Below are 20,382 nucleotides of genomic sequence, written 5' to 3' on the forward strand. Positions count from 1 at the left end.
TCATTGAGGGGCTCTGCCTAACATGGATTGGGATTTTGTTCCAGAGTGAGGGGAGCCTCTGGGATATGAATCTGTCCCTCCAGCATGTCCTATTTCTGTGCTGAGGTTTAAGTCCCTGGAGCGTGTAGCTCTAGGGATTTTGATTTCCTGAGGTGGAGCATGTCCATTAATTCTGGGTTGGACATGGCTTTATACGTCAGGCACAGATCACCTCTGAGTAGGCGGTAAGCAACTGAGTAGAGCTGGAGTTTCTTTAGCCTAACTGAGTAGGGCATCTGAGTCCCTTGATCCTCTTGGTGAGGTGCTTTTGGGGGTCTTTCCAGTTGCTGCAGGTGTCGGGTAAGGTACATCCCAAATGGGGCATTGTATTCAATTATGGGCCTGATGAGTAGAGGGGCACAATGACCTCTCTTGATCTAGACGTGAACCCTTTCGTGATAAGGTGGGCTATATAGAGGGTATTTCTAACCACTCTGGCAACATGATCGTCAAAGGAGAGATTGCTATCTACTTGGGTCCCCAAATCCCCAATTACTTCTTCCGTACTTAATGGATTACCACCTGTGTGGTAATTTGTGGGCACTTTGTTTTTCCCAAAGGGGGTGACTATACACTTTTTGGCATTTAGCTTTAGGCCATGGCTCTGGCACCAGTTATCCGTCTCTGTGAGACCTTTTTGGAGGATGCTTGTGTCAGTCGGTGAGTCAATTATGGCACCCAGTTTGCAGTCATCTGCGAACATGGTCAGCCATAGTCCTCCCATGTTAGCCTGTACCTCAGAGAAATATATACCGAACAAGAGTGGTCCCAGGACTGAGCCTTGTGGGACGCCACTTGTAACTGGTTTAGAGTCTGACATGGCACCTGCAATTCTGACCATGTGGGTTCTAACCCTGAGCCAGTTTGCAACCCATCTTGCGACATAGGGGTTGATATTTAAGCTGGTGAGCTTATTTATGATGCCCGAGTGGGGTATTGTGTCGAAGGCTTTTGCGAGGTCCAGGTAGGCTGTGTGGACTACCTTCCCTTCATCTTTGGCCTTGGTGACTGTTTCAAAAAAGTCGACCAGGTTCAAGAGGCAAGATCTGCCCTTAACAAAGCCGAATTGGGTAGGATCCAGTGTTTGGAGGTTCCCAATGTCTTTTTTTATGAGTTCCATGATGATATGCTCCATAGCTTTGCAGACCAGGCTTATAGGGCGATAGTTTCCAGAGTCCGTTGTGGCACCACCTTTGTGGAGTGGGACCACTATTGCTGTACGCCACTCCTTGGGTACATATCCTGTAGTAAGGCTGAGATTGAACAGTGACTTTATGTGAGGGTTCAGTTCATCTTGGAGCGCGTGTAAGACGCAGCCCGGGACACCGTCCGGTCCCATTGATGCTGTGTTTTTTGCTTTGGAGAGGGCAGCTCTCACCTGTGCATCTGTGATGTCAGGGAGACTACACTCTGTTGGGATAGACATTTGCTCTTTTGGGGGGGGGGGGAAGGGGGGGGAGAAGTTTGCACTGAACCTGTCTGCCAAGATGTTGGCAATGTCTGTGGGTTCAGTGTATTTTTTGTCATTCTGCACTAACTCAGAGCATATCTGGGAGTTGCCACCCAGGTTCCTGACGTAACTAAAGAAGGCCTTGTGATTATCTTTAGCGTCTTGTGCAATTTTTCTTTCGAAGCTGGCCTTAGATGATTTTATGAGGGATCATAGTTTATTGCTAGTACTGATCAGAGATGCCTTCCCTTTTTGGGATTTTGCTCTATCATGTAGTAGCTTCCTCCTTCTGTTGTATAGGTTATTTATGGCTGGGGTCCACCAAACAGGTCTCCTGCCTTTGGAGGAGTGAGTCTTGGTTTTATTTGGGATAGCACGATCCATGCCTTCCTGTAGGTGTCCATAGAATGCGTTTGTAAAGGATTCTGCGGTTTGGGCCGTATTTTCCACTGGCCCAGGGGCTTTGAAGGATTCCACCTCGGTTTTGAGAAGTGTGAAGTTTGCTTTTGAGAAGTTCTTCTCCGTGGTTTCCTTGGCCGGGGGTGGGGATGGGATATGGATGTCCAGTGAGATTAACTTATGGTCAGATCTTACCAATGAGGGGTATACATCTGGTATGGAACAAGAGTCCCCATGTTGGTGATGATCAGGTCCAATATGTTTTCCCCTCTTGTGGAAGTGGTGACCAGTTGTTCCATAGCATTTGAGTTTATAAATTCTAAGAACCGTTGGGCGAGGGTGTTAGGGCTTGAGTAGTGCTCCCAGTCTATGTTTGAGTAGTTGAAGTCACCCAATATAATGGTGTTTGGAGAGACCTTCATATTCTCCAGTGTTCTCAAGAAAGCCGAGCGGGGTTCCTGAGTTTGGGAGGGTGGTCTGTAGCAGGCTACAAACTGAAAGGCAGTTTTGCCCACTGTTAGTTGCACATGGATGGTCTCCGATGCTTCATGCAGTGCCACTAACCTGGAGGTGTGGGTATCTTTGAGGAATATGGATACTCCCCCCCCCCTCCTTCTGTGGCTCAGTCTGAGTTTTGGGGCCAAAAAGCATGGTATGAGGTATAACCTGGTAGTGCTGGGGTGCTCTCGGGAGCCTTGAACCAGGTTTCTGTTACTGCACAGATATCTATATTCGCCATACTGAGGAAAGCCTTTCGGGCCTGACGGATTTCGGGTCCGATGAAGACATTTTCGAGATTTTATCTGAAGGTCCAGATTGATCTGAAAAGGATGAAGACCTTTTACTTGACTTCTCAGATCTAGGAGGGGAACAGGTTTTCCTTAATGCACTCTGATCTTCTTCCAAGACTTCTGAAAAGGAAGTCTTTACCAATCATTACAGTATGAGCTTATTTTTTTCTTTCAAGGAGAACTCTCGAACTAAATGAATGGCATATGGAGCACAACTCCTGCAAGTGTACTGCTCCAAGGCAATAGACATTCAGCATGACCATATATCAAAGACATTTTCTGGGAGCACCTATAACATTTCTTGTACCCAGAAGGTTTAGTGTATTCTGACTAATTAGACAAATTTACCAAGAAAATAACACAACTGTAACAACACCAGTAATATTTTTTAAACTTTAACTTTTTTTTTTGGTAGTATAAAGCACACCACACAGGAAAAAAGCCCTAAGTAAATGAGCTGACTCAGGGAAAGTGATTCAAACTAGTTTCTAACAGTAAATAACCAACAAACACAATGATATGACAAAAGGGAGGTTTAGTACAGGAAAACCTTATAAGCTATAGATTAACCAAAAAACAACTAAGCACACAGCACATCTGACTCAGGAAAAGGAAGGATTTAGTCTAAATTCCTGATCAGTAAAGAAAAATCCACAACATACAATTTAGTCAAAATTAATTGACTAACAAATGCACAGATAAGCTGGATAGGGATGGAAGTGTAGGCCTAGAAATAAAGCGACAGCCCCAGAGAAAAACCACAATTAAAGAACAAAGAAGTTTTTTGACCTTGTTTATCACAGCGTTAGACTAAGCAATAGTGCTGAAAAATATTATTTAGGAAAAACTATTTTTTTACAGGTATAATAAAGTTTCTAAAGTAACAGCCACAGCCAGTTGAAGAAATGCCCTTTCTGTTTATGCCCTAGAGCATCATGGGATAGGGAGTAAGCCATGAGATATTTGGAGACCTCGAGCTTTTGTAATCGGCCGAGTGGGAACAGAACCCGCAAGTACAGAATGAAGGCGAGATAGGACAACTTCACATCATGTGTTCTAAGATGACTGGCTACTGAAAAACATTACACAAGAACTCTTACTGCTGCCAGGAGAGGTTTGTTCCATATCCTTATGTGGTAGGCTGTTCCAACAGCTCTCAATGGAATACCTCAGTTTTAAATAAATTGTAATGTTCTCAAAAGATTAAACATACAGTAGCCAATTATTAATTAACAGAACAAAACACAGACAGTCTAAATGATACGGTTGATATCTTGGTCATTTCTAAGAAATGTCTCATTTATAAATCCAATACAATTACTAGCACAGACAATCCAAACAAATGAATAAAACCAAAGCACAATGTTAATCAATATACCTGTCACTTCCATTGCGCATGTACCCAGAAGGACATTCTTCAATGCATTCACCATTGTGAATTACAAACTTCTCTTCCTCTATATCTGTGCTGGAGACTTTGACACAGAAATCCTTGGTCACACAGCGCCACCCTTCAAATTTGTAGGTGTTGGATGGGCAGGTGGGTACACAGCGGCCTTCATGGAAATAATGGCGACAGGCTACACAGGCGGTGTCATTGTCTGGCATGGTACAGCTACCAAGGCATTCTGGATGGCAGCATTCTTTTTTGTCTGTACATGCTCTCTTGCCACATTCATTAGGGCACACTGCAAAACAAAACAAAAATAAACATTAATGACTGCTAAATTCCTGTTAAAAAAACAAAGGCAAGAAGTAAGCCACTACTAAAGGACTGACTATGTTGTAAAGACAACTCTGGGATTTACCTCAACTTAACTCAGAAATAACACATCAACTATTTTGTCATGCAATGCTAGGAGTTGCACTGTAGGCACTTTAACAGAGATGGTAACCTATGTTCCTTTCAGAAAACTAACTTCTCTTTAAAACTAATGCAGTGTGGCAAACAAAAAGGCAACAATGTTAAAACTTTTTTTATTAAAATTAATTTTCACATTTTCAAATAAATAACCAAGCAATCTTTTGCAAACACATCGGTCAAAGGAATGAGTCACATCTGTGTTGTAAATATGAATGATACTCATACTCAACATGAAGCACAACTTTCACTGCTTCATCACGACATGTCACTATAATAATCATGAAGCATGATTTATGTGATCAAGCAATGACAGCAGCGTGGAACATTGCGAGTCTAAACAAAACACTAGATTTTGGAATGCACAGTGTGTGCCTTATTCCACTGAAGGATGTAGTCTCTGGACTTGAAACTGGTAGAATTCTGAGCACCTTCAGTTAATAGCCATCCCTACTTTTGTGGACTTAAACCTTTACTAAACACATATGAAAACTATTTACTTAACATATTATTTGCCTCAACAATTCAGTCTTCATTAAGATTCAGGACTTACAGGTTGCAACTCCTAATCAGGTTGGCAGATTAACATTCCCAAGCTACTCTTACATCTCCCCCTTTCCACAATACCCTGTGCCATCTACTGTCCAGTTTCCAGCCAAGCTAGCACAAACAAAATACAAAGGCATACAATCAATAAAACCCTCCCCTACCCAGACAGTGGAAAGAAAGGGAGTTAATAATGAAGACTATTCTGCAAACAGATCTAATGTTATTTTAAGTATATAACATTTATATCTGCCCAACGAAAACTCAGTCTTGATTAGCCTTCAAGGCAGAGTCCCTAGCTAATCTTCATAGGTTACTGCCTTAGAGAGAGATGCATTTACTCACTGCAACCCCAGGGAAAGACAAACTTGGAGATAATGCCATCCCTATGACACTCTATGAAAAAGACATTGAAGTAATTACTACCCTTGTGCAGCAAGCCTGAGGCAGCACTAGCAAATCCTCCACATACTTATGCAAGCACAGGAACTCCAAATGGATAGTCAACAAGCCAGAATGAACTTTGTCACCCTGCATCAAACTTCTGTGTTGCAATGGAAACAAGTCAGAGGCGCATGAAGTTGTTGAAGACTGGGGTGGAGGGTGACAGGAGCACTTAGTGATCTAAAAAGGGCAATTTCTTAAAATCATTTACTACCACAAAATAGGTTCACTTGGAGGACATTTTAAGCTTAGCCAATTTCCATTTTGGTGCTTGAATTAACATTTCCTGATTGGTTCTACTTAACCCATGGTTGATAATTGTATGCTAGCTCTAGTGACACTAAATGTGATGGCACTGTAGATAATTTGAGGGGACCCATGTAAGGGATGCAGCATTTAGGAACTGCCTCTATCCATTAGTGGTACAAGGGGTAATTCTGGAGAACATTTTCTATTACCCATCCTTAGATCAAAGTTGCATTTGAATATGGACAGGGATGAGTTTTGTTTTACTTGAATGGATAGTCTGTTCTGGATATATATCCATCTCTCCACAACATTCAGTTTAGATACATGGACTGTAGGATACTGAGTATAGTGATAAATCTTTGAGGTGGTCCATGTAAGACCTACTGTTTTGGACTTGTATCCTTTCAGTAAGGTATCTCTGTGGGTATTCCAATTGTTGCATGGGTCTGGACAGATACATGCCAAAGTGGGCATTATACAAAATGACTGACCTAATGAGGGCTTTGTAAAGGTGGACAATAACATATCTAGAGCTAATCACAATCAATCTGTTTATAAGCTGTGCAATATAGAAAGACTTTCTTATGACTCTGGGCACATGCTGGTCAAAAGGTTCACTGTACACACAACTTCCCAAAGAATATGATAATGTATATCTTGGAGTTTAGTTTCAATTCATTATTCTGGGACCAGTTATTGCTTGGGACAAACCTTCCTGCATGATGGTTAAGTCATTTGGGGATTCAATAACTCCTCCTAGCTTGCAGTCATCTCAAACTTAGTCGACCAAAGCCCTTTGGTATTTCCTTTTACTTTTGAGATGTATATGCCAAATAGAAAAAGTCTCAGCACTGAACTCTCCATTGGTGACTGGTCTGAATAAGCATACATGTCTACGTTCTTTGATTCGCCTTCCTGATTGGATTAACCTGATTGTATTAAATTATATTCCTTGTATACTACAGCACCACTTGTCAGAATGGGTTTTAAATTTGTAGTTTGGAACAGTCTTCTAGTGAGCAATGAAACAAAATGTATGAGCCAATAATGAAAAAAACTAGCCATGTCAGGAAAATTTCAACCATAAAAGGCCACTCAGACTTCTGTCATTACAATCCACCAATATCAGTAAATATGTAAAATCTCTGCAGAAGCAAGTCATCTAAATAATTCCACATTAAAGGGATCTGTAGCTAATGAAGAGGTTGCTGCTAGCAAACAACTTTATATTCCATTGTTTCATCTACAAATAAAGTGCCTGTTGCCCTTGAAGAATAAATTGTCTAAGCTACATTAAAAAAAGATAAGCTAGTAATTTTGCAATGGGGAATGGATGGCAAACTGATAAAGGGTTCATAGTTACTAAGTAACTCCTCCAAAAGAGGACATTAATAGGACTGCAGCATCCACTCCCATTAAAGTACAACATAGTACAGTATCAGCGATCCATCTGCATACTGTGTGAGTAGTACCCACAGCCTTCTGCATCAAAAGCAGATATACTACCTGTTGTGCTACTAACAATGCAAACAACTTAGCATAAGTAGCATTAAACTTCTCTTCCCATGAAGCTCTCGGCTCCTTGTAAAATCCACTTGACGATCAACTAAATCTCTCAACTTCACAGGACAAGAAATATGGAAAAAGATAAAATTTATTTGGGGGTCAGAGGCCCAAAACCCGTGACACATTTTAAATATTGCTTGTATAATCTTAGAAAGTTGTTAAAATAAAGTGTTTTGTGTTACCATGTGTTTCCTGAAAGATAGAAAGACAAACTTAAAGATTTGCCAGAAAAACACAAATTGTAAGAGGAACAGACCAAAAGTATGAGCCAAATATTCTGTGAAAATCTGGACAGTGGAGAGCTATGGACTCAACTCCCTGAATCTCAGCTGGCGGTATGGGTAGAGAACTCAGGCTCTTGTTTGAGCCGGAGTAACACTAACCACCAGGTGTACCTAACTGGGGCATTTTACACACACGCACACACATGCACAAGAGGGAGCCGCACAACTCCTGCAAATAAAAGAACAAAACTCTCGTTACCGGCATGACTCTGGCAGCACCAAGGGAACAGCAGCAGCATAACTCCTGTAACACAGAGCAATAAGAGAACAAGAACAGCTAGTTTAGTAAGTTTAACTTCCCCGCGCGAATCCACGTTAGCGTGAAAACTCCACTTCATTAATTTTTCCTGACAGGTTCTGCAGCTGTAAAAGTGCGTGTGTGTGTGTGGGGGGGGGGATGGGGGGCATCCCCTCCCTCTGGCTCTATGGTTCCGGCACCCATGAAACAAGCTGTTTTTCCTTCCTAGCGTCCTTAGTCCTGGACACAAAATACCTTAACAGTACATGAGCATCCATCAAATGCAAACCGAATTCCGCCTGCCTGGCACAATCTCTGAACGACGGAAACTTAATGGACTAATTAAGGTTTGACTCGGCACCAACCTTTTGTACAAAGCATGAGGTAGCCCACAGATTTATTCCCTGTGAAAAACAAATATGGTGGGTGAACAGACAAAACTTGCAATTTGGAAAGTCTTCTGAGAAAAGTCACAGCTTCAAAGAACTGTTTTTTGGATCATAAACTTAAAATTAACAGTGGATGCCAATTCAAAGACAGGCAGTTTATCTTCTCCATAACAATCCGATCCCATGGATGAATGGGCTATCGAATGATACAACAAAGAGGAAATGTTCTCAGAAATCCCTTGCAAACTTTAAGTGGGGTGACAGAGGACAACAGCTGCCCAGTGTGAAAATGTAATATGGTAGCCAGGCATCCCTTAACTGATGAACAGATGAGTCACTAACTGAAAAATTTTCCATCAAACACTAAAGAACTTCTGGCTGGAACAGAAGTTGATAAAGGGGCAGTGTTGTACAAATCAAGATGAAAATCTATACCTTTTGTGATGAGAATCTCTGAACAGAAGAGAGAATACCTACAAACCTGCGTGAAAACTCGAGGTCAGAAAATATTTTTCTGGTCATTAGCTATTACTGGAAGTGAAGAAATCAAATGGGCAAGTTCAAATCTTGAAGATTCAGGTGTACTTTATGAGAAAGGGTCTTTGTCACAGGTAGTCTGAGCAAAGGTGCCAACTGAAACCTCCGCAAAAAGATGGAAAATACAGTTAAGCTCAAAACTTGTAATAACTGCAGATATTTACATTCCCTGGTGGAATAACCCCCCTTTGGCATTTCTGCATCCACAAGACCTGACAGAATACCCCCTAACTTCCAGGGCCCCTTCACTTCCTTACTGGCACACTTCCTCCCAGTTACACATCAGGACATCCTTGTATAATACAAACATGGGCTGGCACTTTCTCACAATTTACAGATCAATGTATGCCCTACTGTTGCACTGTAATTTTGGCTGTTGTGTGTGTTCTAGAGTTCAGGTAAGAATTTGTTGCACTTATCTGCTGTATTTCTGTTTACTGCATATTAAACTGTACTGGCTTTCATCATGACTAATTCTAGGGAAGAGAATTTTAGCAACTGCAATGACTGTGGGGAAAAAATCTCACAAAGATTTTCAAAATAAGTGGGCATTCAGCTATGGTCTGGAGGCCAACATACCCATTTGTCCCCACTCTGCTCATTTCAATCCAAGGACAAGCATGAATAGGGCTTAACCTCGCTGGGACTACATATTGCTGGAGATGGCACATGTCTGGTCTCAGATTGCTATAGCATTGGACACACACACCACTGAGCTTCTTCTCAAAAAGAATAGAGAAGTATTTGGACAAGTGTCCAATAGAGACAGAACACTGGGAGGTTGGTGAAAGTGTCAGAGACAGACGACCTCCTTAGGTCCAAGGACACCACTGTTGACAAGATCAGGACTTCCACCCAGACATCAAGATGGTGATGGTATAAGAGAGACTTCAGCAAAAGTGATCAGTAACAGTGATGAATATCCAAAACTGGTCAGTTCAAAACTGATTTGCAACTTTTTTTTTCTTTTGCTCCGTTTGTAAACAAAGTATACAAAACCCCTTTCTTTCTTTTTTTTCATTACAGCACAATTATAAAAAACTTATGCACACAAAACAATCAGGTTCTCAACTGAAATTTATGCTTACTGACAAATAACACCTCGTGTATTAAAGTAACAGCTACCACAACCTGAACTTAGGTGCAACCACTACCAACCTTCTGCATCTGCCTGGATTGTCCTAATTATTGCCACTGTTACAACTTCCCTCAGTTTCATCTTAATGAAAGCTCATTACTACATTTTTGGTGAGAAACAACTGAGAAAGGCTACAACCATCTTCTTGTTAAAACAGTAAAAGACTGCCAAACAAAGGCAATAATTCCACATATCAAAATATTTTAGCTAGTGCCATGCTGGTAGGAACTGTACTGAAATGACCACGGACGTGTTCCAAGTTTTACTGTTACAGCAAGCACTTATGCATGTTTGGTGAAGAAAACAATTTTAGACATACAATTTCTCCAAAATTCTGGCTGTGGCATTTTTCACTCCATGCCATGGCAAGCTGAAGAATACCAAATCGCACTTTGTATCAGATAACTATTAAGGAGCTGTCAAACAGGTTTATTCTGTAAACCTACATTTGATTGCTTGCAAACAGTGTGGCACTTAGGAAATCACTTAGCTAAGCAGTGCTCCTGGGTCACCCTTGAAAAGAGACATTTGTGCATAATGGTCTTAACCAGTTAAATAAAAACATGAAATGTAGAACTGCAATGTCACAAGTAGAAAACTGCTGCAGTAATACATTCCCAGGGGAAATGACCAGCTACATGCAGGAGGCTGGCATAATGGTTAAGGTGTTTGCCTTACAGACAGAATGTACAGGGGTAGCTTCTTACAGGGGGTAATCGGCTAGGCTTAAAATGGCACACAAGGGCAGTTAGCCTAGTACTAATCTATGAACAAAACTGCTCAGTGATGAAGCCTGGTGATACCAACAGAAAACAGACCCAGCGTAATGACCAAATGCACAATAGTACAACTTATCAAGACATTATGTGGCAAACAAGTAAACTCCCAAACGTCTGGTAGGAGCATTAACAAGGTGGGCTTTGATTCTGGTAACATTTACCTCACAAGGGACAGCACCTGTTATACTATGCTACTGCTACTAATACTTGAGGCACAGGTGGTTACTGCAGACTTGAAGAAATCATTTTTATGCACAGTGATAAATGAGAGATGCAAACTAACTGACTACTGTATCACCCCAATACGCAAGCAACACAGCCTTGGCAAATAAACAAACATCCAAACAGACATGTACATGCCTATAACCAAGGCTGACCTCCAGTATTTGACTGCATCTATGTCCTTCTGAACAATCTAATAAAGACTTTGCCCTAAATAAATAATATGAAATGGATACTTATAGCATCTTAAAGTGAAGAATATACAAAGCCCATACAACAAATTCTGATGACAAAGACATCAGACAGAGGTGTATAGGTAAGTTAAAAGTATATGAAGCTATAACGAGGAAGAAAAAGTAGAAAGAAAAACATACATACTGAAACTAATGTTCTGCATGACTAAACTTTTCTCATAGTAAAGCCTGCTTATGTAGTTTCAACTCTATTCCTTTCACAATGGCAAGAAGGGTTCAGATAGACTGCAGTTACAAAGGAATATAGGTAGTTAAATTCAACACCATGAGCATTTAGGCACTGGTCCTTACTGCGTAGTAGCTGCGACACTTCACCTGGCAGCAGTTACTTAGAACAAGTGAGGGGCCAAACACAGCACAATGGCTGCTCCAGCTCCCATTTCCAAAAAAACTACTTCAGATTTGGGAAGATCTTAGGAAACATGCTAAGAGGAAGATTTGTTCTGTCACTCAAGTGACAATTTATCTAATTATGCTCTATGTCAAAGTGTAAGCCATGGCTGTATAGCGGTAGCGTTGTTGCCTCACAGCAAGAGGTTCTCCTGTTCGTTTCTCGGCTGGAGTGCCTTCTGTATGGAGTCTGCATGTCCTCCCCGCGGTAGAGTGGCCTCTGAAAGACATGCGTGAATGGGCGTGCCTTCGCTGAAGGTTGGGCTGGCAACTCGGCACCATAAAAAAAAAAAAAAAACTACTGCCAATCATTAGCGGACCGGAGTTCCACTGTGGCAACCCCTAACCGGGAAAAGCCGAAAAGACAAACAACAAATGCTCTATGTCAGTGTGTGTTTGTAGCCCTCTGCAATGAAAGTGACACAAACCACTGCCATGGTAGAATAAAAAACAAACATGCACATGTTAAGTAGGTACTGCATAACTGTACTGTATAATTAATGTACAGGAAATCAGCAATCTCCAAAGGAGGAATAAATTTATATCAAATGACACAAACAAAAGGAGGGTTATGATAATCATTTCCTCATAGTTGCTTCAAAGACTTTTGGATGAGAAACCCACACAGACTAACCAAAATCGTATCTGCAGCTTACACTTGTAAGGCATCACTCTCAATTGCATAGGCATAATTCATTGTATATAACTTCCTTATTACCTATATAACTTCCTCTCACTCATGTCAGTATCTTTTATTACTTTACAATTTGTGATACCCTTCTACAGCTATCAGTTATTTACATTTAATTCTATTATTCCACTTTGTCAGTTTTATATTCAATTATTCCATTTTATGCTAGTTTTGTTAATTTGAATGTAATGCACTCTGCCTCTAATACATGCTCATACGAAGCCAGAGTCATGAATGCAAAGGGTCCATCTAACCAGTCCAGCTACATGGTTAAACTGAACTGAACAAATTTGGTATACTTTTTTCCAAAAGCAGCACAGTTTTAAGTGCAACAACGCATCTTTGAAAAGATACTTCACAAAGTGTTAAATCTGGCACACCAACACACTTCTGTGGCTGGCTCGTGCAAACATGAGGACTTAACACTTCTCTAAAGCAGTCTCCAAAATTAAGAAACCTGCAGACTGAAAAATCTGCTGGGTGTTAAAATCTTGCAAGCCAAGCTCTTAACTGCATCACATCTCGACTTAGGTAATATTATCAGTGTTTAGAACTACTGAAGTATTCCTTGGAATAAAAAGAAACCTGGGCAGCATAATGGACTCTCAACTGTATGCGGACATCAAAATTAATATCAAATAAAAATTTCCAGTTCACAAAACTACTGGAAGAACAGCCTCTCCCACCATGCCTTTTCAATGCAACGAAGAATTTACTGCCGAGTACATAGCCATGTCTTCCTTTTCCCTTTTTTTTTTCTTCTCTCAACTGAACAAAAGATATCTTTACAAATTCTGTCTGCTTTAGTACAAAGTTGCTTCCCACCTCGGATGTAAAACAAATTCTGAGGTTCAAGGACAAGCCATCTTTTGTCTGTGTTAAGCTGAGAGACATCTGCAGAACAATAAGGTTCAATTAGCATGTATCCCACACAAACATGAGCAAAAGTAAAAACAGTCCTGCATTACTCATTCTACAATACAGTCTAGTATATTGGTAACAGTTGTTTACAAGTTTCTTTTTCTCACTTACAGGAAATTGTTTAACACTTGCATCACCACCTAATATAGACAAAAACAGTAAGGAATGCCCTTATACAGTGGGGCACTGTGTACTGAGAAAACATGAAATCACAGAAGGTTCTTGCAGATGGTATCACAAACATTTCTTGTGGAAAAATACCACACTTACAGCAGTCTGGATTATAAAGTACCAACCAAAGAAAAAAGTTATAGCAGTGCTCTGCTAATAATATCACAACAAATGCTAACTGGTTAACTGGAGATGACGTATAAATGCCCTTGGGTAGCTATATACAACAGGTTCCATAGCTGCTAATGTTAATGAAATATAACAAAGGATGGTAGACTGTCAACTAGCCCAATGTTAAAGACCTCCCAGTTCTAGAGATGAACAAAATGTCACAGAAAACAGGCTTAACCATCTAAGATGCATGTTTCATGCTTCTTTTTACACTGGTAAGCAGTCTTCTTACTCAAAGATTGAAGTAGAAACTTTTTTTCTTTTTGCACTCCTTTTACTTTTAGATGACATGTCTCCTCCTAAGCAAGCCCCACTGCCAGACAGGCATACCTATCAATGTTTCAATGATCACCACAGCTCTACGACTATGACTACCATAAACCATGTAGCTAGAACCATATTTCCACTGGAAAGCTCTCCTTATGTACCACACTTGCATGGTCAGCTTTCTTTTTCCAGGCAGAAAGACCCACAGCCTACAAGTATAACTTGACATATCTTGTCTCATTAATGACAGGAAAAATAACTTGCACGGAAAGTTACTAATACCACTCAAACTGTAAGGTATACCTGAAATTACCTACACATTCACAGCTCCATCCACAACAGGAGATCATGCAGTTGTAATAAACTCAACAGTATATCCACCAGAGGGATAAAGGTTGTAGACAAACTCCTTACATATGGAAAAACAGCCTCTGAGGGACATCCATCTGGCCAGACTCCTAAAGCTCTGGGGACATGATATCGGCTGACCTTACTCAATGTAGGGATGCATATAAGTATCCCTAGATAAGATACGGCAGCTGTCCTGCACCACATTTTTTTTCTTTTATTCTGGGCCACTGTAAGAATGTACAAGCATGCCTGGAGAAGGGAACTAACTGCTTTTCATGTCTTTACAGAACATCCCTGAAAAACAGACTTGGTAAATAAAAAGACAAGCAAAGCCCCATCTCACAAGATTAATCCCAACTCCATCATTCCTGTGATCCTCTAAAGAGAAGTATACAGAAGGCAAGGGAGACCAAAGGATAGAGAGATGATTGCTACTGTAGGCTGCTACCACACTGAACTGCCCCCCCCCCCCCCCATCTCAGACATAAAAACAAATGAGATTCTAAACAGAAGATGGCATACTATGGGGGAAAGGGTGGGAAGAAACCTGCACTGCAACAGTGATCGTAGCCAATCATCTACTGTTATGGTCAGTTTATCATACAACTGTACTACGTCCTTTGTATGGATCACTGTTGCAGAAGAATTCATTACATATGGGAAGATGCTCAAACAATGACACCTCAAAAAGTAGAGGAAGGTGCAAAGAAAATCCCTGTACAAATTTCCCTTCAGAGGAGAGCCTGCAGGACTGCTGTGCCAAGTCCTGCCTTGCTCCTAGAATGAATATCCAACTTCTAGTACTTAGGAAAAGTAGATGGAAAACCATGTAGCCACTTCACAGATGCTTTGAGCTGAGACTACTTAAAGTAAATCACTGACATGGCAATTGCCTTGGTAAAGTAAGCCACTGCAGAGCCTCCAATGTCTTGCCAAGCTTCATATAACAGAATGGGATGTGATTTTTCAGTGACTTGGACAGTCTGCTTAATCACTGGTTTGAAATGAGTAAACTGAAGTTGAAGAAAAGCTGCTTTTACTAGTTGCATCATTGAATCTGCCATTACTGTAACCAGAATGCTGAAGTACTGCCATAGTCTGCTTAACATAACATTCTTATGATGGCTTCCATAGAAAGACCATGTTAGTATTATAATCACACAAACTTCTTTTAAACTTTTTCCTTTTCTCTTTTGTAGTTCCTCTTCCAATGAATTAATTTTGGAGTTGATTTCTTTCACAGCCCCACCAACCTCAGTAGTATCTACTAACTATTATTTGGGCAGTCACAGTTCTAATTTTGGAAGTAATCCTACATTACTGAACCATATTCCTTTCACTGGTTTGCCCAGTTTACCCAGAACAAAAAAAGTGAAAAGGTGTCCCAGCTGTTTTTGTCCTGTCTAGGTCTAGACAGTATGTAAGCTGTCTGAGCACATCCAAGTGATGTAAATGCCCTTCTCTTCTATTTTGTGGTTCAGGAAAGAATACCAGCAACTTGATTGTTTCAATAAGGGGCATTCGAAAACCACCTTCAGAAGGACTGGTCTTAAAACTAACCTTTGACCTCATGGAAGTCACTGAATGATTCCTGACTCACAAGGGCTTGCAATTTTGAAATCCTCTGAGGAAAAGTAATTATCACTAAGGAGAATGTCTTCCAAGATGAGAACTTCAGAGAGACAAAAGCTGCTGGTTCAAAAGTCTCTGAAGCAAGTTTTTCCAGTATGAAGTTCACACCTTTAGAAGGTGAGATGGCCCTTTTAAGGGAGCACAAGTACAAGGAACAGATTCACTATGACATGGTTCAGCAGTAGTATAAGTAGTGATATACAAGATGAGATCATGGTTGTGTGCACCTTAAAGCGCATTGAAACATTTGTTTTACCTACTTTCTGCACCAGGGCATGTGGTGCCTAGTGTACCACAATTTGCTTTTCCTCTTATCAGCCATATTTAAAACTCCTGGTTCCTTAACATAATTAAAAAAAATTGTACTTACGCTGACAACTGCTGGCATTTCTGACTAGTGAAGTCAAGGAATGGTTAATGTGGAGAAGCACCATAGTCTTTAGTAGATACATCATCCCACATGCGCAGGTAGCATCTATTGAAGTCTATGGATGCACAGTAACAGTAACCCTATCCCAATGTCACTGGAGATTTTGCAGATTTATAAGGGCCAAGGTTTACAAAAAAAAAAAAAGAATTCAAAGCGTTTTATTAAACAATGCCCCAATTATGTTAAGGAATGATGGGACAAAATGCATTCCACCCATATCTCATCCTATGTTGCAATACATATACAGTACATTTCAAAATACTAATATAAGAGCATAAAACTACAAAAAAACCCTAACAAATGCAATAGCATCAGGAACAGTCATACTTGTGTCCAAGGTTTTTGAAATTCCACGACACATGCCCTTCATTACATTCTTTTTGCAAGGATGTTCGACTCATGTTAATGTATTTCTGGGGTCCCATGGAAATTAGCAACCATTTCTTTTCTTTTTTTGCATACTAAACTATAGGTGGGGAGAGTGGCTATTAACTTGTAAACAAATGTACAACTTTAACTGTTAATTTAATTAACAGTTTATCAATTAACTAATTGCATACCAGCATTTACCAATTAGTAAATTAACTACAAAAAATGACCTTCCCCATGAGGTAAGACAATGAGAGCTGCTTATTTCAGAATTCCATGTTTGGCAGGAGTTTTAAAAGAGAAGTTATGTACTCACCATAACGTTTCATCTATATTGTCGACTTTTCCATCTCTCGTCACATATGGGTCCAGATCCGATCCATCGAATCCAACTCCGCCTTTACTAAGCTTGTGGCAACCAAAACACTCTTGGATACCTCCACTTACCCACAACGCATCTCTCCCTGTTACCTCATCTTGTTTGCTAGAATTATTACCACAGAAGACTGCATTTAATTTTAATGCTAAAAGGATTGTTAGAGAGACTACTTCTGAAGTATTGGAAATAAAAAATAATTACCTGACATTCTCTTTCTGTTCAACCAAAAAACAAAGAAAGGGGGTTGGAGAGAGAGAATGTGAGGAGAGATGAAAATCGACAATACAGATGGAATGTTACGGTGAGTACATAACTTCTTTATCTGATATTGTCAATTTGCATCTTATCCTCACATTTGGGACAGAGTCCCCAACTATTTTTACCTCTGGTGGACTCATGGGAGGATGGTCCTCAGAAGCAACGAACCAAAGGAGGCTCTTCCCATGGAGACTAAATCTAACTTATGACTGATAAAGGTATGATGATTTGCCCATGTGGTAGCTGCACAAATATCATCCATGAAGGCATTTGTCTGGAAGACTGCAGATGTGGCCATTACCCTGGTTGAGCGAGCTCGAATAGACTGGAAGGATTTATGCCTTTTGAGGTGTAAATGAAAGAAATGCAATAAGAAAGCTATTTTGACAAGGCAACTTTGGATACTGAAAGGCCTTTCCTGGGGCCTGCAAAGGCAATAAACAATTGGCTTGCTTTCTGAAACTCTTTAGTCCTATGCAAATAGAAACATAACCATCAATGAATAGCTAACAAATGTAGAACATATCTGCCCTTATTGCTGAAATTAGGGAAGAAAAAAGGCAAATGTATGGTCTGATTAATATTTGTTTGTGAAATGACTTTGGGCAGAAAGGAGGGGTTGGTACGCAGAGAGACTCTGTCTTTATGAAAATCAAATACAGAGGCTGGGAAGATAGTTCCTGAATTTCTGATATTCTCCTCGCCACCAAAAATATATAGTTTTCCAAGATAGGAACATAATAACATAAGTGGCTGCAGGTTCAAAAGGAGGTGGAACAATCAGACAGAGTACCAAATTAAGGTACCGAGTGGAAGAAGGATCCTTATGGGGAGTCTTAACAACAGGGTCCCTTTTAAGAAGGCTTTGTAAAGTTTGTGAGAAATGAGAGAAAAGTTGTCTATCCCAATGTCAAAATTTAAGATGCTTGCTAATTTCACTTTAATAGTAGAAGCAGCTGCTCCATTAATGAACAGGTGGGCTAAATATTCTAGAATAGAGTGAATAGGGGCCGTGACAGGATCCACATTCTGTTGTTGATCCTACGTTACAAACCTCTTCCATTCACTGCTATAGAGTTTTTGAGGGGATGATTTATGGGAGGACATGAAAATATGACAGACCAGCAAGAAGAGCATAGGTTATCTGGCAATCAATGGAACTGGAGGAACCAAGCTGTCAGCCTGAGGTTGTGCAGGTTGGAATGAAACATTCCTGTCGGATATGACAGTAGGTCTGGAAAGGATTGCAGAATCCAGGGTTCCTTCTGTAGATGAGGCCAGAGGAAAGGAAACTAGATTTGTCGAGGCCAATACAGGGCAATGAGGATTACTGTTCTCTTCAACCTGTTGGCTTTCTGAAGGAATTTGGGAATCAAGGGAATGGGGGTAAAGCATAGACTGGGAGGCCAATCGTGTATTACAGCAACCTTCGGGGACTTTCTCGGTGGGGGGAATAGGGCGAAGTAGATGCTGCATTTGTTGTGTAGGGGAGAGGCAAAGAGATTGCAGCAAGGCTGGGCTCCATGTGTGGGAAATGTTCTCCGCTACTGTCCGGTTCAGGGACCACTCATGAGGCATCTACCCATCATCCTAGAATCCTTATTAGAAGGATGGATAGTTGAACTCTCCTCAGAAAGTTCCTTCTTGATTGCCGCCACCATGACCATGGCATCTACTGAAACCCCATTCATTCAGAAGGCCTCGGCAGACAGGGAGGGGTGATTATTTCATTTGGTTTTTGGGAAATAGGTTCAATGGAATCAGAGTTCTTCCACGCCCGCCAAGAGATCAAACCCATGAGCTCATTGGATGGAGTCACCTCAGAGGTAGACAGGCAGGAACCAAAGACCACCAGGTACAGACTCCTCAGGTGAAGGATTACTGGACTGCCAGCCACCTCTCTGTTTCCGGATCCCCAGAATCTCACCAAAGGAAACGTCCTCAGGAGGTGACCACAGGGATCCTTCTCCCTCATTGAGGTCAGTGTCTTCCATGGCCAACTCCTCCATGGAGTTCAAATGCTTCCTCTTGCAAAGTCTCTTCCTAGGGACCTCCTCAGTGGGGTAGTCTGGAGAGGTATCGGAAGAGGCAGGGATACGGGGAAGGGTATCTTGGTGCCTGAGGTCCGGCTGTCCCTTTGGAACATCCTTTCAGAACAGGAACACAGGATACCCTGATGGGACTGAGGACCCAAGGGGGCAGGTGACCACCTAGATGCAGTGGCAGCTATAGCCCTCTCCAGAGCCCCAAAGGCTGACCATTTCTGAATGGAACAGGACTCCGGGAAAGACGAGCCATGCTTTTGGGATGGAGTCCCCTCCAGTCCAGAGGACAGCTCACCAGGGGTAAAAGACAGAGCTTAGCTCACCTGCGCTGAAGCCCTGAGGCACATCGACTGCTTCGAAGACCTGGGAGTCGAGCACAATCGAGGTTCAAGAGGTTCACTACAGCTCTGGAAAAACTCTGGCTCCGAAAAGGCCAAAGAGTTCCGAACAAAGATCTGAACCAAGGAAATGAACATCTTCGGATCAGAGCTGAAAGGCACTGGGCATATCAGATCAGGCAACTCAGAAACTTGCTATGAAGTCAGAGGAGGAAGAGCAGATGGTTCAGACAGATCTGACACCAGAAGGGTCGATGCTGAGGGGGACTTAATGATGCCCTGTGCTCACAAAATCTTCTGCACCATCCATTCCACGTCTTCTTCAGTAAGGCTCCTGGTCAGACGGAAAGAGGACACTGATGGGGACCCTTAGTCTAGACAAGGAGAAAGATGGCACCTTCAATGGAACTGGATCAAATGTCGGGGAGTATCGAGTCCTTGGAGGTGTCAATATGTGTTTGAAAGGATGTGCTGTCGGATCCAACATCAACAGAATTGATCTACCCTTACTAGATAGGATTGGAGCCGAAGAAGCTGGATTCGGCCCAGGAGTGATTGGTCCCAAGGGCTCCGGCCGAGTCACAGACACCACAGACTTGGGAGATTTGGGTGTTTTACCTTTCAGCTCCAAAGGGTCAGTCAGAGCCACGGAAGGCCTCTTCTTTTGTCAGTCACTAGATTTTGAGGAAAGTGATTAAGCAGGGCTTGAATGAGCCGATTTAGTTTTGGTGGAAGATCCAGATTTTGCCTGACTTCCAGAAAACCTCCTCGAAAGTCAATGGC

At 41.4% G+C, this 20,382-nt stretch overlaps 1 protein-coding gene across 1 annotated transcript in view; it reads right to left on the reverse strand.

Annotated features, from left to right (window-relative positions):
- The window catches only part of IGF1R (insulin like growth factor 1 receptor), a 1,987,642-nt gene that overhangs the window by 879,107 nt on the left and 1,088,153 nt on the right, over nt 1–20,382 (reverse strand). Inside the window, exon 3 of the mRNA XM_044078384.1 lies at nt 4,058–4,367. Coding sequence (XP_043934319.1) covers nt 4,058–4,367 — 310 coding nt within the window. The remainder of the gene's footprint in view (nt 1–4,057; nt 4,368–20,382) is intronic.

The sequence above is a fragment of the Protopterus annectens genome, chromosome 7.part0 (genome assembly GCF_019279795.1).
Source record: "Protopterus annectens isolate FY-2018-M chromosome 7.part0, PAN1.0, whole genome shotgun sequence".
NCBI classification, from domain to species: Eukaryota; Metazoa; Chordata; order Ceratodontiformes; family Protopteridae; genus Protopterus; species Protopterus annectens.